Here is a 25,651-nt window from a genome sequence, read left to right as displayed (position 1 = left end):
GTGGGGCCTTCCCTGGTGGCTCAGTGGTAAAGAAGTCACCTGCTAATGCAGGAGACTTGGGAAATAAGGGTTTGATCTCTGGGGACAGAAAGATCCCCTGGAGAAGGAAATGGCAACCCACTCCAGTATTCTTACCTGAGAAATACCATGGACAGAGGAACCTGACTACAGTTCATGGGGTCACAAAAGAGTCAGACACAACTGAGCAACCAAACAACAAACCCCAGTAGTAGGTGGAATATTCTTCAGAGAAACCTGAGGCTCAGAAGTCAGCTTCCCAAATTTATTCTGCCATGTGATTCAAACTTAGGTTTTCTGAATCTACCATCCAAAGCCTTCCCATCATACTACACTGTCTCCAAAGATAATAAAATCATACCATTTGGGATTTGTTTTTGCTGACCCTGAACTAGATTTGAAATGACCAAGCCTCAACAACTTTCTACCTGGATTATTAAAACACTGACTACGGCGATGAAACTTTTTCACAGCAGAAGGAAATGATATTTTAAAGGCTCTTATCTTTTCCAATTCATGTTTTGAAGATCATCTTGGCTTATCACTGGGGAAAATCTCTAAGTAATAAAAGAAATGCAATGAAAAAGAAAGGCGATGTATCATAAAATGTGCTTTGCATCTTGATAGCAATGTGATTTATTTATTACTGATGATAAATGTGAAAATAGATTGTTTTTGTGGAATTCATGAATAAGACAGTTTTGGTAATGTGAAGTCTTGCTTCTAGCATTCAGACGGTTGAATACTTTGTTGAAAAGTAGAGTAAGGACCTTGGGGCAGTTTTACAAATATAATTAGGTTTGCAGCTTATTAAAGTGTAGATTCAAAATTCCCCAATATATAATATATTTTGAATAATAATACAGATGCCAGGAGACTCTCTGAATGAGACTGGGAAAAAAGTGATAATCTTTTTTTTAGTGTGCATCAGAGGAGAAAAAATTATCTATCTTAGAATAGCCATTGTAACTTAATCTATTCTATTTTTTTCCCCAAGAAAAACCATATCCAAAATGAGCCCAGTTAATTCTAACTGAAATAAATAGGTTGGCCTATTCCTTTCCCATGTTAGGTAGTGCTCAGTTATACATGTATATCACATTGTTTTGTATCTTAATTAACAATATCCTTAGTTTGAGTGATGACTGGCAGCCATAATTTAATTAGGAGAATCTCAGCATCCCCTGATAACTGATATAATCTGAATTTGAACACTATTATATGTCTGCTTCCATTTGGTATGGAGATTCCTGGCCAATTAAGAGCAAAAAATAAAATCTGTATGTGTGTGTGTGTGTGTGCATGCGCGCTAAATTGTTTCACTTGTGTCCAACTCTTTGCGACCCCATGGACTATAGCCTGCCAAGCTCCTCTTTCCATGGAATTTTCCAGGCAAGAATACTGGAGTGGATTGCCATGCCTTCCTCTAGGGGATCTTCCCAATCCAGGGATCGAATTCTTATGTCCACTGCATTGGCAGCCTGGTTCTTTACTACCAGCACCACCTGGGAAGGCCAAAGCCTATATATTTGAAGCATACAAAGTGAGCATGTAAGGAGGGCAAGAAAGGAGAGGAAGGTAGAAACCTATTGGGATAGTGTTTTTCAGATCATGCTAATATTTTCTTAGAAGAATTTTCTCTTTTTGTGAGTGGAAAGGTACTGAAGAGTTTTAAACAAGGAAGGATGGGATGATATTTGCATTTTCCTTTAAATTGGTTTACCTGCCTTGTGGGGAAGCAGGGGAGCAAGATGGTAGCAGAGACCCCAGTCATGAGGCTGGGAAAGTGGGCCACACAGGAGAGAGGAGGAAGGGAAAAGCAGTGGAGGTGAAGAAAGCAAGAAAGAATTAAGATCTGTACAAGAAGTGGAATGAACTAGATGTGGTAATGGGTTGAATGTTGGGTTAAAGAAGAAGGTAGTTTCAAAGACAAGGTCATGGCTCCTGACTTTGTCTTGGTGCCTCGACTTAGAGCAGGGAGTGGATGTTTTATTTAACAAATAAAATAAGTGGATTTGAGGGAAAGATTAACTTTGCTGTTGGATACTATATTTGAGATGTCTGGGAAACACCCAGGAAGAGATAATAAGTTAGATCTACAGTCAGAGAAAAGAGCAGGAACTAGGAAGAAAGGTTTGATGCAGAGATTAATTGTGGTGGAGGGGGAGCAGTTATCAACAGAGAAGGGAATGGCTACCCACTCCTGTGTTCTTGCCTGGAGAATCTCATGGACAGAGGAGCCTGGCGGGCTGCAGTCCCTGGGTTGTAGAGTCAGACATGATTGAACGACCAATACTTTCACTTCACTTCTCAATATACAGATGCTTCAAGGTCATAGGATTAGGTGAGATTGCCAGGGGAAAGAGTCTTAGGGTGAAAAGGGAATGAGACCCTGAGAAAGGATGTTTAGAGGCCAGTATAGGAGGAGGATCCACAGGGAAAGCTGATCTCCTAAGTTACATCTCTGCTGCGATTCTCTGAGCAGATGTGTATTCCATCCCTCCCTAGGTGCTGGGCACGCCAGCATGCACTAGAACTAATGCCTGACCTCAGGAGGCTGGCACTGCAGCCAGGGAGATGGCCAGGGAAGGAAAGCGCTACAATCCAGTGCTGTATATGTAATGACATATGTGCAGTACACAAATGGAACACACAAACACGTGCAGGCAGAGCCGTAGCACTCAGGATACACAAGGTACAATGGTGTCGTCATTCTGGGTAGGGTAGGAAAAGCAGTCAGAGAGGCCTTTACAGAAAAGCTCCGTAGCTGTGTATTACAGGATGAATAGGAGTTCTTCAGACCAACAAGGCAGGGAAGGGTTTTCACTGCAGAGGGAACAGCAAAATCAAGAAAGGGATGAGTCAGCACTGCTCTCAGGCAGTGAGAAGGGCTCTGGTGTGGCTGAAAAGCCAGCCATTGAGATGGAGGAGGAAGCCAGGAGAGGAGCCTGGTTACCGCGCAGTTCCACATGTGATGGAAAGTTGTTCAAGGGGATCTTTAGCATCTGAATAGTTGCTAGCAGGGCACAGGAAGTCAGTAAATGTTGATTTAATGAACACGTGATCAGATTTATATTTCACAAAACCCCACTTGTGGCGGCAGAGAGAGAGCACATGGGCCTAAAGAGACAGAGGAGCAAGAAGGCCAGCAAAGCCAGCTGAGCCCTTGCTTGGAGCAATGACAGACAGGAAGGTGGACAGAGGGACAGGGAGAGGGGACAGGGCTGTGGAAGAGCTATAGGCAGCCCGAGTGCTATCATTATCCCACCTAAAGACAAAAGAAAACCAAAAGCTTTAGAACCTCCAAGAGTTAAAGAAACTTTGATTCACCAAATGTTTGCTGAAGACATACTACAAACCAGGGACAGGACTTGTTGGGGGATACCAGTGAACACAACGCATCATATGTGCCTGGAGCTTCCCTATAGCAAAGAAGTAGAACCAATTGTCTTTGCTGGGCTTCCTGGGTGGCTCAGTGGTGAATCCACCTGCCAGTGCAGGAGCTATAATAGACTCAGGCTTGATTTCTGGGTCAGGAAGATTCACTGGAGAAGGAAATGGCAAACCACTACAGTATTCTTGCCTGGGAAATCCCATGGACAGAGCAGCTTGGTGGGCTACAGTCCATGGGATTGCAAGATAACCAGACATGACTTAGCAACTAAATAACAACATACCTAGTGGTAAGAGGTGGAGAGATGCGAGGTAGCTGTAGAAGGTGGGGTTCAGTTCAGTTGCTCAGTCATGTCCGGCTCTTTGCAACCCCATGAATCACAGCACACCAGGCCTCCCTGTCCATCACCAACTCCCAGAGTCCACCCAAACCCATGTCCATCGAGTTGGTGATGCCATCCAACCATCTCATCCTCTGTCGTCTCCTCCTCCTGCCCCCAATCCTTCCCAGCATTATGGTCTTTTCCAGTGAGTCAACTCTTTGCATGAGGTGGCCAAAGTATTGGAGTTTCAGCTTCAACATCAGTCCTTCCAATGAACACCCAGGACTGATCTCCTTTAGGATGAACTGGTTGGATCTTCTTGCAGTCCAAGGGACTCTCAAGAGTCTTCTCCAACACTGAAGGTGGGGTACTATTCTTTATTTTCTTGGTTTTATATTTGAGAGGAAAGGACAAAATAGCATCACATTGCCTCAGTTTCCCCAACTCAATCCTCAAGACCAAACTGCTTGGAGATACTTTGCATGAATCCAGAGATCCAGGCACAGGGACCTGTCTATTTGGTTCTGGCACTCTGTTCTTGACCATCAAGGAAAAGTCCCAAATTAAAAAAGACCATCTTTAAAATCCCAAGGGCTGTTATAGGACGTGTGGCTGCTTTACAAAAGCCTCCTTTCTGTTCTCATTCAGCCCTCCCGAGACACTGTTACTTAGTGAGATGATCAGGTGTTGGGGAAGTGAAGCAGCTGGGCCAAGCCTTGAACCCATCTTGATGACTTGGACTCAAGGGCTCTTGTCACCTCCACATGGGTAAGGTCAGGTTTACAACTGGGCGTCAGTTGTCAGTTGTGATCACATCACCTCCTGGTTCTTCATCCTCCTCTGAGTTCTTTGTCATGATATGTGCTCCACAAGTATTTATAAATCACATAGATTTGCGGTTAATCAGTCATCACTGTATCAATCCATGTTTCCTGCTCCCTGGCAGTTGTGGGGATATTGGGAGGCAAAAGAATGGGGTACTGAAAATAGAAATGTCTCAGACAGAGACCACTTCAAACCAACAGTGTTTATTTAGAGTTACAGGTTTCATGGGAAGGTAGAGTGGTGTCCGAAGTCAGGGTTGGGGGTGGGAAGCAGCTGCAGCTTTGGTTGATCTGGACTAAGTAAGCAAGGATATCCAGCCAGCCCTTTCACCGCCAGAGTTCTTTTCTCACCCAACTCCATGCATAGGCCAGCAGAGGAGGCAAAAATAAATCGCAGTAATAATAATTCCTCCAATTGCCTGCCTCATGTGCTTCTCTGTTTCCATAGACACTCAAAGGAGTTGGCTTCCAACACACACCAAAACCCATAAGCCTGTGGTAATATGAAGACCAAGTGTTTTACATCCAGGAAGGGAGATGGACAAGAAATAACCTCAGGGAAAGCAGAGCTAAGGATGAACTCAGGGAAGGATTCTGTACAAAAATATATTGTATTTAAAAAAGAAATTCAGGTACTTCTGTCTTTGCCACCATCCCTCCTCAGAGCTATGTCTTCTGACTCACACAGTGTGACTGCTCTAAAGTCAAGGATTGCAGGAATTAAACGTAGCTTTTTACTGATGCCATTAGTCACACACGCCCAGCTGAGCTCGTCCTGCTCTTTCTTTTGAACGGGCATCAGAGTCAGACTATGTGATCCCCCTTAAGTTGGAAATAGAGAAGTTGGTTCACTTTCTTTTCTTCAGGAATCCTGATTAAGCAAAACAGAAGATTGCAGCAGAATAAAATGTTACATTTAAGCAGTTCAGAATAAGGAAGGACTTGAAATGTTTTTTTTGTGGCCAACCATAATGAGGCTTTAGATTACTCTCAAAGGGGACATATATCCTCATATCCTTTTATCAAAATGCATGTCTCCTGACTCCTGTTACATATTTCACAGTAGGCATCCTTTCTGTCCATCTCATTAGAGCCAGTGAAATCGCAGAAACTGTGATACTGCTAGAGCCAGAACCTGGTTATCAGAGGTTTGACTGCTATTCTACTTAGATAATAACAGCCCAAAGACTTGCATATGCCTTTTTCTCCTGTATCTAATTTTATAAAGTAGAAGCATCTTAGTGCTTTGCTTTTTAGAATGAGCAAATTGTATCACTGCAATGAGAATTCCCATCACAACAAAGAAACCCTCAGGCACATTGAAAGACTGCAGGGTTGAAACACTGCAGACCATTGCTGGTGTTTGAGAGATTAAATAATAACTCTCTCCCATTGTATAAGTTGACAATTTGCAGAGAATGCCTTCATGCTCCTTAATTTGATCCTACTGGCGGTGCTGCAATGTAGGGCAACATTAACCATGTCTTATAGGAAGATCACAGAGGTGAAGTCATTTGCCTCGAGTCTCACAGCTAGTGATGGGAAAGCAAGGACTAGAATTTAAAGTGCAGAAGCGGAAGATGAAGTGTATCTGGCCTCCTATTGCTGTGAGCCTTCCAGGCCTGGGGTAACGTAGAAAAGGAAGAGGCCAGCATAGACATGTCAGAATAATATGATTCCCACAGAGCTGATTCTAGACTTACTCAGAGAAGGATATCGTCACAAAGATTACGTAGATTGGCACCCACCCTGTACCAAACCCTCTTCATCAACTGTCCTCAATCCTCTTCCAACCCATATCATATTACAAAAGGTAGAGGGGTGTGACTTGGGGCAGGAGGGAAGCCAGTAGAAGGGCTGAGGTCTCTGATGTTTGTCCATCAGGGGCCCTACCCTCCTTCATATTCTGTGCTGCAGAATACAAATAAAGCCATTTGAATCCCAGAAATTCCCCACTATTCCAGACTTCCAGAATCCAATAACATTTTAGATCTGTGTTTCTTCCCAAGATCTGGCCATTCATAAAGCAAAAAGCCTACATCATATAGATTTTATCCATCGAATGGGGAAAGTTAAGTACCTAGTAAGAAGACACTAAAACTGCAGCCTGAACAGGTGGTACTGCAGAGTCAAGGCCTTTATAGAATCATAAAGCCATTAAGCTTCATGTAAATTCCTTTTGGGGAGACAAAAGAAACACAGTTTAGTTTTTGCCTTTGAAAGAGCTGACAATTCTTTGATTCTTCAGCTTCTGTGTGGTTAATTTTAGACTGCTAATATTAACATCCCCTCACTGATTATTTTTAATTAAACTTACTCCTGAGTCACTGTTAAATGCCAAAATGTCTGTATCCTCAGAATATTCTTCCAGAAGGCTTTGGCTTGGAGGAGCCTGTAAAAATATTCTCCATTCCCACTCCTACAGTTTGTGCCTCATGTATATGGACATTAAAACCTACCAAATCAGCACTGCCACCCACCCTCCACCCCCTGGGCATCCCACTAATCCTGGGTGCAATCTAAGAAAGACAGCTGTCAAGAGATTGGAAAGAAAGTGCACGTGGGATTGTGTCTTGGTTTATACACACAAACATTGTTTGTTTCCTCATTGTGAAATAGTCATGTGTTTTTATGGTACCTCCAGCACCATCACCACCATCTTCCCATCATCATCTGCAGGAGTGAGCCTAGATAACATGAAGAATACATTCTTCTTCTACCATGATTGGTTCAAGGATGAGCTTGGCATCTTATTGATCTAAATCTGTAGGACTCTTTCCTTTCAGTAGTTGAGAAGGAAAAGTAAGCCCTTCTTGCTGACAATGCGGTATATGGATGTGAGACCTGGGCCTGCTGCAAAACATTTTGTGACCGTGAGTAACGTGGGCTTGAGTGAACAAAGTTAAGAGAATTGTGGAGAAATCAAGCTGGAGCCCTGACCAAACTCCGCTGACTTATTGCTAGACTTTTCATTGATAAGCAAATAATTTCCCACATGATTTAGTTTATTGTAAGATGGGCTGTCTGTTACTTGAAACCAAAAGCATCTTAACTGAGGTGTTAATTACACAACCATATTTCTTAACCCCTGACTTAAGTGTTTCAGAATTGGTTACATTTATAGAGCCAGATAGTCCAAAAAAGAAAAGTACAGTTGGTTGACCCTTACCAAGGTGGGTTTGCTATGCCAGGGTCCACTTATGCATGAATATTTTTCCATAGTAAATATTACAGTACTATATGGTCCTTGATGGGTTGAATCATGGATGTAGAGGAATCTCAGATACTGGTGGGCCAACGATAAATTATGTGTGGATTAACCCCCGAGTTATTCAAGGGTGATCTGTAAATTCAGAATTTCCTCCAGGAAAGGAACTCAAAGACCTAAACCACCCAACATCATACAGAGAGTCACCACATTCCTTTAATAGAGGAAATAAGGAAGGAAAAAAGTCAGGTCCAGAGTTTGGGGCCTTTGCAGGCTCTTGGATCCCACAGGGGCAATGACAAAGCCCAGCTGCCTTTCTCTCTACAAGTCTCCTCATTTCCCTCCCACTGCTGCTGTTCCTTCTCCACAGGCTGGTTGTCGTCCTGCCAGTTTTCCTTAAATCTTCACAGTATCAGCCACCACTGCCATGCAAGGAGCTTTGTATCAGGCCAAGCTTACCTCAAAGTTCTTTTTTTTTTTTTTTTTTTTTAATTAGTTGGAGGCTAATTACTTTACAATATTGTAGTGGTTTTTGCCATACATTGACATGAATCAGCCATGGATTTACATGTGTTCCCCATCCTGATCCCCCCTCCCGCCTCCCTCCCCATCCCATCCCTCTAGGTCTTCCCAGTGCACCAGCCCTGAGCACTTGTCTCATGCATCCAACCTGGGCTGGTGATCTGTTTCACCCTTGACAGTATACTTGTTTCAATGCTGTTCTCTCAGAACATCCCGCCCTCGCCTTCTCCCACCGAGTCCAAAAGTCTGTTCTGAACATCTGTGTCTCTTTTTCTGTTTTGCATATAGGGTTAGCGTTACCATCTTTTTCATTCCATATATATGCACTAGTATACTGTATTGGTCTTTATCTTTCTGGCTTACTTCACTCTGTATAATGGGCTCCAGTTTCATCCATCTCATTAGAACTGATTCAAATGAATTCTTTTTAACGGCTGAGTAATATTCCATGGTGTATATGTACCACAGCTTCCTTATCCATTCGTCTGCTGATGGGCATCTAGGTTGCTTCCATGTCCTGGCTATTATAAACAGTGCTGCGATGAACATTGGGGTGCACATGTCTCTTTCAGATCTGGTTTCCTCGGTGTGTATGCCCAGGAGTGGGATTGCTGGGTCATATGGCAGTTCTATTTCCAGTTTTTTAAGGAATCTCCACACTGTTCTCCATAGTGGCTATACTAGTTTACCTCAAAGTTCTTGTTCCTTAGAAATTTTCGGATTCAGTAGAACAAATCACAAGTGATGATAGCTGTACAGTTCTGATGTCATACATTGCTCACAGACACAATAAACAAGTCTGGACAATTACTGACAAAGTAATCCTTCTAAGACATTGAATAACCCTTGACAAAATTCAACCCTAACTCTATGCTCTTGTATGTACAGATAATCATTGCCTTTATCATTTCTTCAAGTCCTTAAAGAATAGAAATAATCAAATATACTACCTTAAAACTGAGCAAATACTAAATCACTAAAGGATCAAAAATATCATAAAATGATCAAATGAGATAAAATATATAAAACACCCAGAAAGAGATTGATAATAAAAACTCAAAAACTATTGGGTATCATGGTAATTTATTGTTTGGATTAAAAATAAATACGTTAAACATTGCAATTGAAAAAGTTCTCTGCAGACTATTCAACTTGGGCAATTATTATAAGCCTAATTATTTTTCATAAAAGACAATTCCATATTCACACTGTATTCGGATAGCTCCAGTATGATTTTAAATAAGTTCTAGACATCTTTGTCAACATCCCCTGAAAATTTAGGCAGAGAAGATATAGGAATGTATGGGTAGTCTTTTACAGCTACCTTAGTCTCTGCATGAAAAAATTTAAGACTTGCACTTTTGATGTTCTTCTAACTTTGTTGAGATATAATTGACATGTTAAATTTGTGTAAGTTTAAGGTATAATATGATAATGTGAAATGTTTACTATGATAGAGCTAATTAAACACATCCCTTACCTCATAAATTACAATTTTGTTATTGTTATGGGAAGGACATTAAAGTTCTGTTCTCTCAGTAACTTCCAAGTATACAGTACAATATTATTAACTATAGTCACCTAGTGCTATGCACTAAATTCCCAGAACTCACTCATCTTAAACTGAAAGCTTGTACACTTTGTCCTGCATCTCCCATGCCCCTCACCCCTCAGCCCTTGGCAACCACCATTCTACTTGCTATGAGTTTGGCTTTTTTTAGTTTCCATTCACAAGTAAGGTCATATAGTACTTGTCTTTCCCTGTCTGGCTTATTTCACTTAGCGTGATGTTCTCTGGGTCAATTCACGTTGTGGCAAATGGCAAGATTTCCTTCTTTCTTAGGGCTGAATACTATTCCGTTGCCTCTTCATACTACATTTTCTTTGTCCATTCATCCAGCACTGGACATTTGGGTTATTTCCACATCTTGGCTATTGTGAATGATGCTGCAATGAACTTAGGAGTTTGCCCTCTCAATCCCATGTTCTGTATTAATTGTATATCCACAAAGCAGTAAACACAGTCACCTCCAAAGATATAAAGACCAACCCCTTTCCACAATATGAGAATGTTTCCTGGTTAAAAAATGTCCCCAAACAAAATTAACATCATAAAAAGACCAAAAAAACAAAAACTCCAAATTCCCAAACTGAGGAATACATTTGGCAAGAATGTAAACAGAGCCTGCTTTGTTTTTCCCGTTTCATTGGCTATTTCCCCCAGTTCTGTTCCCAGTAATTTCAATCAATTCTTGTTTTTGATTAACAAATTAAAGGCTAATTTAGAAAACTGGCTCATAGCTTCCAAGGGAAATTTTCCACAGCTTTCTGTAACTGCTTCATCCCTGTAGTGCACCAGAAGGAAAAAATACTTCTGCATGTCAGATTTCCAATAAGTGTTCTTTAAATCTCCTGTAGAATTAAAAGCCAGTGCCCGTGTTTTGCTGATCAGGGGGGTGGACACTAGATTGGCTCTCTCAGCACCTACTGCAGCCTCTGCTTGTGTGTCTTTCTGGCCAGAAAGGCTACAAAAACCTAAGCTCCCTTGGTTCCAGATGTGATTTAGGTTGCATTTGACCCTGACTCAGATTTAGAGCAGAGGTGTGTGGAGAGAGACATTGTGATAACAAAGCAGCATTGTATGTATGAGGTATGTCTTGTGGCATGGCAGCAGGGCTGTTCTCTCCCCAGCTCTCTTGCCTCATATGATTTCTACTGAACTCTCAAATCCTAAGTTTACAAACAGAATGAAGGAATAACTAGGAAAAGAGAAAGTCTGGCCAACAACTTCTGGGAAATCCAAATCCTATTTACAACATCTTACTATTCTCTAAACACTCTTTGCCCTAGTTAGGAGAAATGAGTATCAGGGTTTTAAATACTAACCATATGTTGTGTGCGTGCATGTGTGTGCACATGCCTGTGCTCAGTTGTGTTTGACTTTTTGTGACTGCGTAGACTATAGTCAGGCTCCTCTGTCCATGGGATTTTTCAGGCAAGAATACTGGAGCAAGTTGCCATTTCCTACCACAGAGGATCTTCCCAATCCAGAGATCGAACCTGCATCTCTTGTGCCTCCTGCATTGACAGGTGTATTCTTTAGTATTGAGCCACCTGGGAAGTACCAACCACATGTTAATGTCTCCTAAATTTGTGTCTCTGACCTCAGCTTCCTGCCAAGCCCCAAGTTCATATAATCCAACTGACTCATCACCTTATCCAAGGCCTGATAGGATCTCAAATATAGCATGTCCAGAAAGAAAAAGGAGCTTGATCTTTCCACCAAACCTGCCTCCGGTCTTCTCTATCTCAGCTAATGGCCAAAATGTAGTGGTCGTCTGTGGTTGTTCTCTAACTCTGCTTTGGTTATATATAAACTCAGCAGTGAATTCTATGGTCTCTACCTCTAGTCTAACCTGGATCTAGCCTCTCCCTCCCCCTTCATAAGTCAATTCTGTCCTTCTTGTTTAGTCACTAAGTCGTGTCTGACTCTTTGCGACCCCATGGACTGCAGCACACCAGGTTTTCCTGTCCTTCACCATCTCCTCGAGCTTGCTCAAACTCATGTCCTTTGAGTCGGTGATGCCATTCAACCATCACATCCTCTGTCACCCCCTTCTCCTCCTGCCTTCAATCTTTCTTAGCATCAGGGTCTTTTCCAAGGAGTTGGCTTTTTGCATCAGGTGGTCAAAGTATTGGAGCTTCAGCTTCAGCATCAGTCCTTCCAATGAGTATTCAGGTTTGCATTCCTTTAGGGTGGACTGGCTTGATCTCCTTGCTGTCTAAGGGACTCTCAAGAGTCTTTTTCAGCACCACAGTTCAAAAGAATCAGTATTCTTTGGTGCGCAGCCTTCTTTATGATGCAACCCTTTCATCTGTACATGACTAGTGGAAAAACCATTGCTTTGACTATACAGACCTTGTCTACAAAATGATGTCTCTGATTTTTAATACACAAAGTTTGTCATGGCTTTTTTTCCAAGAAGCAGTCATCTTTTAATTTCCTGGCTACAGCCACCTTGGGACTTACATGGGTAGATACCTGCTGAATGAATGGTTTGTTCTCTGTTGTGGTAACAGTTTTCACTGATTGAGTCCTATTCTTCAATATCACAAGAAGGCGTTGTCAAACAATTATTTGACAATAATATACAAAAAGTCTTTGAGACATAATAAAGATAATATTTTACTGTAAGAAAAAAAGAACTTCATGGTAGGGTTGCATTTCATTGCTTTTTCCCTCTCTGACCTGTGCCAATAAGAGAATAGGGAATTTTTAAGCTGCACAATGGAAGCCAATTTCAGAAATCTGAAAGCAGTTTACAAAAAGCCAATTTCAATTCAGCAAATATTTCTTGATCAGTCATTACATATGAGATGTCAGAGTAGGTATTCAACCTCTTGAGAAATTGTCTGCTATAAAGTGAAGTACAAGAGTGAGGCTTTTGAAGACTATGTTTTTCTTTTCTCTCTTGTGAAAATAACTGTAGCAACAACAACAAAAAGAAGGTCATCACTTCTGCCTAATGTTGATCCAAGAGTGAAGTCTAAATCTTCATGTTCTAGGCAAATTGCCACAGGGAGCTTCTTCATGTTCTGAGTACTTTATATTGCAACTATAAACTATGACCAAAGAAGGGAGACTCCATTTAGCTTTCTTGAGTATTCTCTGCCAAGTTGCTTCTTATTTATTGCTTTTTAATGAAATTTTTCATGTGCATCAAAACACAATCTTTCAACAAGGGAAATACAGCTCTGAAACCTCTATAATATAGACTCTACATGTGAACATTAATTTTTCTAGATGGGATTACTTAATAGATTTCTTTGTGCTTGGGCATTAAGGCTTTTTTGTTGTTGTTGTTCAGTAAGTGAACATCCTATTATTCATTCTTCCACAAGATACAAGATTTCAGAAAATTCAGCAAATATTTTAAACTGTCCTATTTTTCTTACAAATGCAAGATGAGTCTTAGCTATTGAGTAAATCTCCCCTTTTGAAAGCACACACAGTTTTTTTTAAGCTGCCATCAAAATTAAAGGGGTGTTTTAGAGAATGGTATTCAGGGAGGAAAGCAAGAATATCAATGTGTGTTTTCCCACATGTGAAGTATGTTGTTTACTATTGTGTGCATGCTAAGTCACTTCAGTTGTGTCTGAGTCTATGTGACTCTCTCTACTGTAGCCCGCCAGGCTCCTCTGTTCATGGGGATTCTCCAGGCAAGAATACTGGAGTGGGTTGCCATGCCCTCCTCCAGGGGATGTTCCCAACCCAGGGATTAAACCCAAGTCTCAGTCTCCTGCATTGGCAGATGGGTTCTTTACCACTAGCGCCACCTATTTACAGTTCAGTTTGGTTTAGTTGCTCAGTCGTGTCCGACTCTTTGTGATCCCATGGACTGTATGTAGCACACCAGGTCTCCCTGTCCATCACCAACCCCGGAGCCTAGTCAAATTCATGCCCATCGCATCAGTGAGGCCATCCAACCGTCTCATCCTCTGTCGTCCCCTTCTTCTCCTGCCTTCAATCTTTCCCAGCATCAGGGTCTTTTCTAGTGAGTCAGTTCTTCACATCAGGTAGCCAACGTATTGGAGTTTCAGCTTGAGCATCAGTCCTTCCAATGAATATTCAGGACTGATTTCCTTTAGGATGAACTGGTTGGATCTCCTTGCAGCCCAAGGGACTCTCAAGAGTCTTCTCCAACACCACAGTTCAAAAGCCTCAGTTCTTCAGCGCTCAGCTTTCTTTACAGTCCAACTCTCACATCCATACATGACTACATAGCTTTGACTAGATGGACCTTTCTTGGTAAAGTCTCTGCTTTTTAATATCCTGTCTAGGTTGGTCATAGCTTCTTCCAAGGAGCAAGCGTCTTTTAATTTTATGGCTGCAGTCACAATCTGCAGTGATTTTGGAGCCCCAAAAAATAAAGTCTGTCACTATATCCATTGTTTCCCCATCTATTTGCCATGAAGTGATGGGACCAGATACCATGATCTTAGTTTTCTAAATGTTGAGCTTTAAGCCAACTTTTTCACTCTCCTCTTTCACTTTCATCAAGAGACTCTTTAGTTCTTCTTCACTTTCTGCCATAAGGGTGGTGTCATCTGCATATCTGAGGTTATTGATATTTCTCCTGGCCATCTTGATTCCAGCCTGTGCTTCCTCTAGTCCAGTGTTTCTCATGATGTACTCTGCACAGAAGTTAAATAAGGAGGGTGACAATATACAGCCTTGACATACTCCTTTTCCTATTTGGAACCAGTCTGTTGTTCCATGTCCAGTTCTAACTGTTGCTTCCTGACCTGCATACAGGTTTCTCAAGAGGCAGGTCAGGTGGTCTGGTATTCCCATCTGTTTCAGAATTTTCCACAGTTTGTGGTAATCCACACAGTCAAAGGCTTTGGCATATTCAATAAAGGAAAAGTAGGTATTTTTCTGGAGCTCTCTTGCTTTTTTGATGATCCAACAGATGTTGGCAATTTGATCTCTGGTTCCTCTGCCTTTTCTAAATCCAGCCTGACCATCTGGAAGTTCATGGTTCACATACTGTTGAAGCCTAGCTTGGAGAATTGGAAATAGCATTACTTTGCTAGCATGTGAGATGAGTGTTTGCTGTTAAATAACATTAAATTTATTATATTGGTTTTCCTTATGTTATTCTTAAAAACATCCAAAATAAGTAAAATCACGTTATTGTGCAGCATGCTTTTGGTTATAAGCAGATGACTCAAACTGGCCTACAGAATAAAGAAAAATGTTACACTATAAATTTTACACTATATAACAGGAAGTTCAGAGGCAGGACAAGCTTGAAAACTGGTTGATTCTGTAAGCTCATTAAAGACCTGGGTTCTTTCTGTCTCTCCATCCAATGGTCCAAAGAATCTGCTTCACCCCAAAGTTCACTCTCTCCTTTATTATACTGCCATGGCAAGCAGGGTTACACATTGTTTCTATTCAACAACAGAGTGGATCTTATTTTTCCTTAAACCTTGGAATATCAATCCTTCTCTTAAACCTAATTGAGTCCATTTATAGCACGTGGCCATCTTCAGACCTCCAGACTAACAAAAACTGCCAGGGATATCCCAGCTCTAATTGACTGACAAGACTTATTCCAGATATGGGGATGGGGTGTTTATCTGAGCAAGTCAGCTCTGTTAGGGTTTAAGGAGGGGAAATAGATTTAGAAGGTGCAGTCAAAAGCATCCACTACACTCATCTTATCTAATACCTTGTGAAGTACAACATTAGAAACCCTTTTCCACATCTGATAAATTGTCTTTATTAAAAAACTGAACATGGGTAGCTTGTACCAACAAAGAAGCCATTACTATAAGACTATCTATGAAATTTTCCCTTTATTTTATATAAATCATGGTTGTAGAAAATAATAGATTATCCATATGTATGTTTCAGATGCCAAAGAGCTACATGAGAAGAGAGGAAACAGTCCCAAACAGAGAACCTGATCAATGATTAGATTCAAATATATGTGAAAATGTTAAGAAATAAAAACACTACCAATAACCAAAGAAAGTTAAAAATATCCACGACTAAATCATGGGTTGCTTCTGATATTTACAGTGAAACACACTTGGAAAAGCAACTGATTTCAGCTCTTTAAGTTTTTTAAAGGGTGAGAAAAGTATTTTTCTGTAGAGGTAATAATAGTAGCTACTATGCACTGAAGGCTGTGATAAGTTAGGTATTTCTCAGACAGGTGTTTCTCACCACGGTATGAGTATCAGCCCATCATGATAGGAACTATTGTATCCATAGCACCCACCACTGTGCCTGGCATATAACATAACTTTAAAAAAGTGTGGTCAAGTGATTTCACAACCACAGCTATAAAAGATACATGTATCCCAGTGTCATGGCAGCACTATTTACAATAGCCAGGACATGGAAGCAACCTAGATGTCCATCAACAGATGAGTGGATAAAGAAGTTGTGGTATATATATATACAGTGGAATATTACTCCGCCATAAACAGAAATGAATTTGAGTCAGTTCTGTTGAGGTGGATGAACACAGAGTCTGTTATACAAAGTGAAGTAAGTCAAAAAGAGAAAAACAAATATCATATATCAATACATATATATGGAAGCTAGAAAAATGGTACTGATGAATGTATTTGCAGATCAGCAAAGGAGATGCAGACATAAGAGAACAGACTTGTAGACATAGTGTGGGAAGGAGAGGGTGGGATGAATTAAGAAAGTAACATTGAAACATATCCTTACCACATATCCTTGAAATGGACAGCCAGTGGGAATTCACAGTATAACACAGGGAGCTCAGCCTGGTATTCTGTGGAAACCTAGACAGGTGGGAGGGAGGTTCAAGAGGGAGGGGACATATGTACACCTATGGCTGATTCATGCTGATATAAGCCAGAAACCAACACAACATTGTAAAGCAATTATCCTCCAATTAAAAATAAATAAATTTTTAAAAAAGAAAAATTCTCACAAAAACCTCATGTGACAATATTTTAGTGTTTCCCCAATTAAGGATCAGGTATTGTTGGCTCTACGTGTTTGTACAGATTGGTCAAGTGGAGCAGCCCAGATTGGAATCCAACCTAATTCTTTTTTCTTTCCTGAATGAGAGGGAACTGGATCAGAGAAGATAATTTCAGTGACTTCGAGACAGGAATGAAAAACTGAAGTACTAGAATTTGTGTTCTTAATACCAGTGCATTTGTTAGGTTTAGAAAAGACATGTTCCAGATACATCAGATAGAAGCTTATCATGCTTGCTAAGTCACTTCAATCATGCCCAACTCTTTGCAACCCTATGGACTATAGCCCGCCAGGCTCCTCTGTCCATGGGATTCTCCAGGCAAGAAACTGGAGTGGGTGGCCCTGCCATCCTCCAGAGGATCTTCCCGACTAGGGATCGAACCTGTGTCTCTTATGATTCCTGCACTGGCAGGCAGGTTCTTGACCACTAGTGCCATCTGGGAAGCCCAGAAGTTTATCAGGAAACACAGAAGAAGGGGGACTATTTCTAACACGGGTCCTGAAACCAAATAATCATCACGAAGGGCTGTGCATCCAGCGCTTGTGCTTCCTGCTTGAGGACTTTGCCTCTGGGGTCACTCAGCAGTTCTGAGCCCAGTGCTGCTGCTCCAGACCCTGCAAACTAACTGATCTTTTGTTCTCTATGTCTCAAGTGCAAGCTCCCCATGACAGGATCTGACTGCGTCGGCTGTTGGCCGCCAGCCGTAGAGGGAGCCTAGCTGGGCAGGACTCACTTGTCATGCCACCCTACCATCCACAGACTGTCTTTAGGTTAGGTGTCAAGTTAGGTATGGTCCCCAGGGAAGCAGTTATATGATACCAAGAAAAAGACAGCTGGAAGGGAGAGTGCAGACAGGTCACACTTTCTGAGGCCCCCTGAAGGTCTGCTTCAAGCCAGTTCTTCTTGAGAATCTTATTCATTCTTCCACTCAACAGATTAGAACAGGAGAGAATATGAAGGAAGGATGTGTCAGGAACTCTCAAAGTATTAATACCGGATCAAAGGGGAAAATGCCAAAATGTAATAATAATATCAAACATCTATAATATCTGACTATATGTCAGGTATTACTCTAAGCACTTGACTTGAATGCTCCTTACACCCTCACTCATTGAATAGCCCATGAATTAAGTACAATTCTCCCCAATCCACTAAGAGAAGGACTGAGACACAGAGAGGTTAAGAACCTTGCCTAAGGCCACACAGATGATGTTGGCAACTTGCCTTCAGAGTGCATGATGCTACTGCCCTGCTATTTGTTTTAGTGAATAACTGAGCTTTGGAGAAAGAAAAAAAGAGAAAACTTACAGGTGCCAAACATTTGAGGGAAAAGAAAAACCGAAGCTGAAGTGGAAAGAAAAACGGATGCATTGTGGTCTGGGAGTCAGGACTTTGAAATGGGGCCCTCAAGCTAAGGATGGGGTTCCAATGCCCAGCAGTGGGACAGGAATGGGATTCTAGAAGCAAGTCTGTATAAAGCAGAGAACCTCAAAGCATCTAGAAAAGCTTCCCACTCAGCTGGAAGAAATTGAGGAAGGTTTTGGTCTCCTAGGGATGTGGGTGTGGGAGGTACCTCTGTAATATTTCGATTTTTATAAACATGGATTCATATACTAGCTCTAACTTACAAGGAAATGTAGAGTTTGATGATAGCATTAATTGTGAAAGATCATGCCAGGAACCAGAGGAAAAATCTGGAGCTTCACATCTGTGTGTTTCAAAAAGAGGCTGAGGAAAAGGACTCTCAAAGTGCCCATTTGTTGTTGTTTAGTCGCTAAGTCATGTCTGACTCTTTTGTGACGCTATGAACTGTAGCCCACCAGGCTCCTCTGTCCATGGGATTCTCCAGGCAAGAATACTGGAGGGGGTTGTCATTTTCTTCTCCAGGGGATCTTCCTGACCCAGGGATTAAAACCTGCATCTCCTGCATTGTCAGGCAGATTCTTTACACTGAGCCACCTGGGAAGTCCCAAGTTGACATAAACGGATGTTCTTCCATTGTTGTGGTGTGGTCAAGGCATAGCAATGACTACAGCAGGCACTGAACTCAAACAATATAGTCTTTGTTGTTTTGCTTTGTTACAAAAGTCAGAGAAAGACAAATGCTACATGTTTTCACTTTATGTGCCTGTGCGCCTAGTCACCCAGTCTTGTCTGACTCTTTGCGACCCGTGGATTGAAGCCCACCAGGCTCCTCTGTCTATGGGGATTCTCCTGGCAAGAACATTGGAATGAGTTGCCATCCCCTCTCTCCAGGGGAGCTTCCTGACCCAGGGATCAAACCTGGGTCTCCTGCATTGCAACTTGCAGGAGACTTATATGTGTGACTTAAAACAACAAGACCAATGAACAAAACAGAAATAGACTCATAGATACAGAGAACAAGCTAGTGGTTACAACTGAGAGAGGTGAGGCAGAGGGGAGAAATAAGTGAAGGGGTTTAAAAGAAACTACTAGTTATAAATGGGTCACAGAGATATACAACACAGGGAAGATAGTCAATATTCTGTAACTTTGGTGTGTTATCTATAAAAAAAATTGAATCGCGATGTTGTGCACCTGAAAATAATATAATGTTGTAAGTCAACCATACTTTAAAAAATTTTAGATGTATATATAATTAAACTTAATTTTAAAATGTAATGAAAAGGCAACTGGGTGTTCATTCCCCTACTCCTGCAACAAGGACGCTGAGACTCAGATTGACGGTAACAAGTTTGAGATGGCACTCTCTTGCTGAATTCTCTTCTCTAAGATTATATTCTCACTAGACATTTTTTAATTTTTTTATTAAAATATAGTTGATTTACAATATTGTCTTTGTTTCAGGTGTACAGTGAGTGATTTAGTTATGCACATATGTGCATTTTTTATATTCTCTTTCATTAAAGGTTACTGCAAGACATTGAGTGAAAGTGAAAGTCACTCAGTGTTGTCTGACTCTTTGCAACCCCATGGACTATACAGTCCATAGAATTCTCCAGGCCAGAATACTGGAGTGGGTAGCCTATCCCTTCTCTAGGGGATCTTCCTAACCTAGGGATCAAACCCAGGTCTCCCACATTGCAGGTAGGTTCTTAACCAGCTGAGTCACAAGGGAAGTCCAAGACATTGAGTACCTTGTGTTTTATGGTAGGTCCTTGTTGGTTATCTATTTTACATATTATAGTGTGTAGATGTTAACCCCAAACTTCTAATTTATCCCACCCTTTCCCCTTTGGTAATCATAAATCTGTTCTTTGTGTCTGTGAGTCTATTTCTGTTTTGTAAATTAGTTCATTTGTATCCTATTTTTGGATTCTGCATATAAGCAGTATATTTGTCTTTCTGTCTGGCTTCACTTAGTATCTTATTAAACATTCAGTAATAGTTTCTTTTTAATTAATTTTTGACCAAAAGATAATTGCTTTACAATGTTGTATGGGTTTCTGTCATACATCAACATGAATCAGCCATTGTCAGACATATGTCCCCTCCCTCCTGAGCCTTCCTCCCATCTCCCAACCCATCCCAGCCCTCTAGGTTATAATAGTTTTTAAATCAATTAAATTTATTTACTCTTATTCATGTGGTTGCTATGGTGCATAAGGGCTTCCTAGGTGGTATTAGTGGTAAAGAACCTGTCTGCCAATGCAGGAGACATAAGAGATGCAGGTTCAATCTCTGGGGTCAGGAAGATCCCCTGGAGGAGGGCATAGCAATACATTCCAGTATTCTTGCCTGGAGAATCCCATGAACTGAGGAACCTGGCAGGCTACAGTCCACAGGGTTGTGAAGAGTTGGACACAACTGAAGCAACTTAGCATGCACACATGGTACATAAGAATTAGTCATCAGATTTACAACCAGACCTGATGCTAACATTACAACAAAACCTCATTTGTCCTGTAAGACAAAGGGACAAAACATCAGTATAGCATTAGTGAATGCATATTAATAAATACTGGGAGATTACTTACCTGTTGTCTATACCACATCCTTAAACTGTAATTAAAAACATCTGTGCAATCTTTCTGGCAACTTTATGTAGGCTGAGTTAGAAATCTCTGACTTACAAATGCCCATACGTGCGAGCGGAGCAGCTGGTTGCCCACTCATGCCCCTAACCTTAACCTGCATTCAGACCTTTGAGTCTCTCCTTCTAATCCCAAAGGGCCTTAAAATGATGTTGCCACCTAGCGGTTGAAGAAAACTGATACATTGTAAAGGATTGGGAAAATCTGGAGAAGGGAAGGGCAACCTACTCCAGTATTCTTGCCTGGAGAATCCCAGGGATAGAGGAGCCTGGCAGCTACAGTCCATGGGGTCGAAAAGTCAGACTCGACTGAGAGACTAACACTTTCACTTTATGAAGGAAGCCTCAGTTCATCTTCTTTGATAGTTGTGCATGGCTAGTTTTCCTAAGTTTCAGTAGCTACTTGACTTCCTGAAACTCTCCTGTTTGTGGTCCTGAATTTTTGTTTTGCTGGTTTTGTTTAGCTGCTAAGTCATGTCTGAGTCTTTGCAACCCCATGGACTGCAGGACACACAGGCTCTCCTGCCCTTCACTATCTCCCAGAGTTTGCTCAAACTCATATCCATTGAGTTGGTGATGCTATCTAACCATCTCATCCTCTGCCACTCCCTTCTTTTTTTGCCTTCAGTCTTTCCCAGCATCAGGGTCTTTTCCAATGAGAAGCTCTTTGCATCAGATGGCCAGAGTATTGGAACTTCAGCTTCAGCATCTGTCCTTCCAATGAGTATTCATGGTTGATTTCCTTTAGGATTGACTGGTTTGATCTCCTTGCAGTCCAAGAATTATTGTTTACCACTTTGAAAAAGACTAGCTAATGGATCTAGGGAGAATAAGTTTTCTGTTTGGTAAAACAAATGGGGCACTTGGGAGGCACTGGTCTTACATGCTGAATAAAGAGCTCTTGGGTTTTGGTTACTGGCTAGTTACCAATATAATTTATGAGCTTACAAAAAAGTATGACATTTCATGGGCTTTGTGAAATAGCTTTCCTTATTCTCTGTTCTTTGATAAGTAATCAAATGATAATAAACACATTTCTCAAGTCACACCTGAAAATTTCTACAAGCTGAGATGAAGTGGACTTCTTGTGATAAAAATGACAAAACTGGGTCTGAACAATCACTTTCAGGGTTAATAATCCCCAGGGTGGTCCCCTTTTATTCTGTACTCACAGAGGAGGAACCAATTGCCAGGTTGAATTATCCATCATCTTAAAAAAAAAAAAAAAAACTTCCCATAGCTGTAAAACAGCTACAGATTGCTTTCTTTGCACTCTTGAGGAGCTGACAGGGCCCCAGATGGAGGTGTTTTTCAGCAAGCTGTCAAGCGATCCATCCCTCAAAAAACAACCATATCATCCATTGGAATTGTTCTTTTCTGAGAATTATATTGGGTCAGGTGGGAGAGGCCAGGATATTATGAATTCAGAAAACACAAAGGTCAGAGAAATGTGTAATAGAAATGAAAAAAAAGAATAAAAGAAGAAGTGTAATTGCATTTAAATTTAAATTTAAAGTCATATTTGAAGTGTTTTTTTTTTTACAGTGACTTGATTTTTTTTTCCTTTCCTTCTACTTTTTTATTCTTTCCAGGAAAATGGACTTTATGACACAGGTAGCAAGAGGTTGTTTTGTCTGATGTTTTTGAGGAATACAAAGCCAAAGCTACAAAGCCATGCTGAGTAGGAGTGCGTACAACATACTAAATTATCATTCAGCATTCCAGGGGTCTTTTAACTCGTAGGCCTAAGGAAGGTATAACAGGGTCATTTGAAAGCAGAAAGCAAAAATTATGGGAAATGGGCACACAGCCCTAAAGAATGACTGTCCAACAAATCCAAAGTCTCCCTTGGGCTCTGATGTCCTCCATATCAATCTTAACCTAGTCTTTGAGACTGCAATTCATCTAAATGGTAAAACCATGGAAAAGCTCATAAATTCCATCCTTATTCTGGTACAACTTTGAGGCTGGAGAGAGAAGCTGTGGCTGAACTGCTAGAGTCTTTGTTTTGTGCTTTTTATATGTGGTATTGATAACATTCTATTTTGCTGCAGTCATTGTAAAATGCCATTGAAGATAATGGAAAATACTCGTTCCTCTTATACTTCATTTTTCCTTACATTTCCTTTGGAAGCCAATTATTCTCAATGATCTCCTTTATACCAATCTGCTAATAAATATTTAGTAAGTTTCTACTCCATGAAAAACTCATTGAACAGCTGTGGGGCTTTTTACTATGATAAATTAATTTTTTATTGAAGTGCAGTTGATTTACGGTGTGTTAGTTTCAGGCATACAGCACATTCAGTTATACATATATAGTTGTGATTATTATATACTAGAGTTGTGCTTCTCAAGCTCATCATGACAAAATTAGAAAGTGATAATATGTGTCTAGCACACCTGGGGGATAAGTACCACTGCAGAGAACTCTCTGGTGGAAAGCATGACACCTCTAGTCTTCTTAGGCAATTCAGAATCTGTAGACTGCTCAGATGTAATTTTAACTGTGAAAAATTTTTAATGGCTGTAAAAATTGATTTTAAGTTTTTATCACTTTCAAAATGTTGCATAACAAACCATCATGGAAAATAATATGAAAAAGAAAAAAATATATACATATATAACTGAATGAAAGGTGTACACCAGAAACCAACACATTATAAATCAATTATATTTCAAGAAAAATAAATTTAAAAAATAAAAGTTAAATAACAAAATTTTATAGCCATTGGTATTTAATGGCACACCCACAAACAATGGGGGTAGGGGGTTCCCTCCAGTTTGGTCTCACATACCAGTTGGTAAGCTGTGTACTCAAGAAATAAGATGTCTCTTAGAGATGGGCTTATCTTTATGTTCTCAATGTGGGAAGAATCCAAACCAGAAATGTTCCACTGTGTATGGATGTCATGGGTCCTCTTATCAAAAATCACGTTCCCTTTCAACATAAAGTTAAAATTTTTAAGTAGGCTTTTTTGCTTTTTTTTTTTTTTCCTATCATCGGGAATTTTCCTTCTCAGTATCTGCTCTGAGATATCATGGAAGTTCTTATCCTGTTGCCACTGTTACTGTTTTTTTTTTTTTTTTTACCTTTCTCTGCTTGAGTGTGAATTTGTAATCTTCAAAAACTGATGGAAAAAATGAATAGTTTTAAGACAGAGGGAAAAAAAGATCAAAACTACCATAGAGTACCAAGAATGCAATAAAATTCCTACTGGCCAGTCTAAAATTTTTCTGATTTTCCTAAATGCAAAGGCAGTTTTTTTAAAATATAGAAATGGCTGTATCTTTATTTTTGAAAGGTATACCTCACCATTTTTTTTCCTTTTATTGTAGTGATAAGGTGATAAGATTTATTCCCAATACAGAAGAGGAAGCATTTGTACTGAAGAAAATATGCCACCAGCTGAAGGTAAGCAAGTGTCCACTCACTTGTCATTATGCTCACAATGTGTTTACAAGGCTTTGCTGACTGAGGCTGAATCACGGACTTCAGTAGCCATGGGAAGAAAACAATAAGAGATAACCTGGAAGTGCGTTGAACGTATAGTTAAGGTTACTCCCAGATTTTATATATCTGACCAGTTTTCTATTTACTAGTCTATTTTCCATCTCCCTTAGAATGTAAGCTTCATGAGAGAGCTTTTCTATTTTTGTTTGTTGCTCTGTTCTCAATGAGTGTCTTGAACATCAGAAGCTCAGTAAGGTTTTCTTAACGAATGAGTGAATTTAGTTAGTAATTTTCCAGAGCTTCACTTCTCCTCCTTGAAATCTTCCTGCTGATCATCTAGACACTTTCCTTCTAATTAAAACTTCAAGCAGACACGAGCGGAGGAAAATAAAGCTAGAAATTCAAGTTAATTAATTTTGCTATGTTTCAGTGAGTCTGATAAGAGAATTCTGTTGGCAAAGGTTGAATGACTTTGATTATTTAATCTTTGATGAATTCTATGGATTTTAGAGTTAGAGGATTTCTCATCTCCCTATTACTATATATAATTGAGTGTTAACTTTAGCTAAAAGGTTATGATGAGAAGTGGGGTTGATAGTCTCTTTTCCGTGCCTAACAAGCACAGAAGCATCCCATAAAGTTTATGGTGCTCTAGCTTCATTTTAATGGAAAGGAAAGCAGATTTACCAGGGGGTCTCATTAACCTCAGTGTGGGATAGACAAACAAGTGTCCTAGGACTGGCATACAGTTCTACCTGGAGATGGTGTTAGGGGGATGACAGAGGAAGGATAAATTCGGTAGCTTCTGGAGATATGTATAATTATCAGATTTTTGGTCTTTTATTTTTGGTTTGATGTTTCTCTTTGACGTCTTCCCTTCAGATACTAACTTTACTTGCAAAGGAAGTTTATTTGAACTTTTGTTGATTGCTTTCTTCCTCCTCATCCATGGTTCCTACACAGGCAGTGCCAATTTAAGTTGGGGTCTCATGACAGGGACTCATGAATGAGGATGCAGGAGTTTACTCCAAACTCCTATGATTTTCTCCAATACCAGTGAGGCTGAGCTCACCAGGCATGTCCTAAGTCCCATCTCCCCTTCAAAGGAATCTCTGATTCTGGGTACTGACATTGAGCTACCTCTGGTCACATATGATCATCAACCCCATTATAGATTTTTTTAGCAGCAATACCTGAACACTCTCTGAAAAGTACCCCAGGGACTCAAAAGTTGCAGTGAAACAAAGCAAGGTTCAAGTAGAAGCTTCTGTCTCCACTGACATTGTGTGGTAGACATATCACTGGAAAAGTAAAAGAGCCCCCTTTCATTTTAGTGTGCAGAATTTCAGGGAACAAA

General features: G+C 40.5%; 1 protein-coding gene across 1 annotated transcript in view; it reads left to right on the top strand.

The window, feature by feature from the left end:
- Positions 1–25,651, top strand: part of CPA6 (carboxypeptidase A6) — a 266,594-nt gene that overhangs the window by 96,261 nt on the left and 144,682 nt on the right. The window contains exon 2 of the mRNA XM_061122831.1: positions 24,180–24,255. Within this exon, the coding sequence (XP_060978814.1) occupies positions 24,180–24,255 (76 nt within the window). The remainder of the gene's footprint in view (positions 1–24,179; positions 24,256–25,651) is intronic.

This window comes from Dama dama, chromosome 21, assembly GCF_033118175.1.
Source record: "Dama dama isolate Ldn47 chromosome 21, ASM3311817v1, whole genome shotgun sequence".
In the NCBI taxonomy this organism is placed as follows: Eukaryota; Metazoa; Chordata; class Mammalia; order Artiodactyla; family Cervidae; genus Dama; species Dama dama.
Note: the sequence above shows the minus strand (reverse complement) of the source record. Positions and strands in the feature narration are given on the sequence as shown.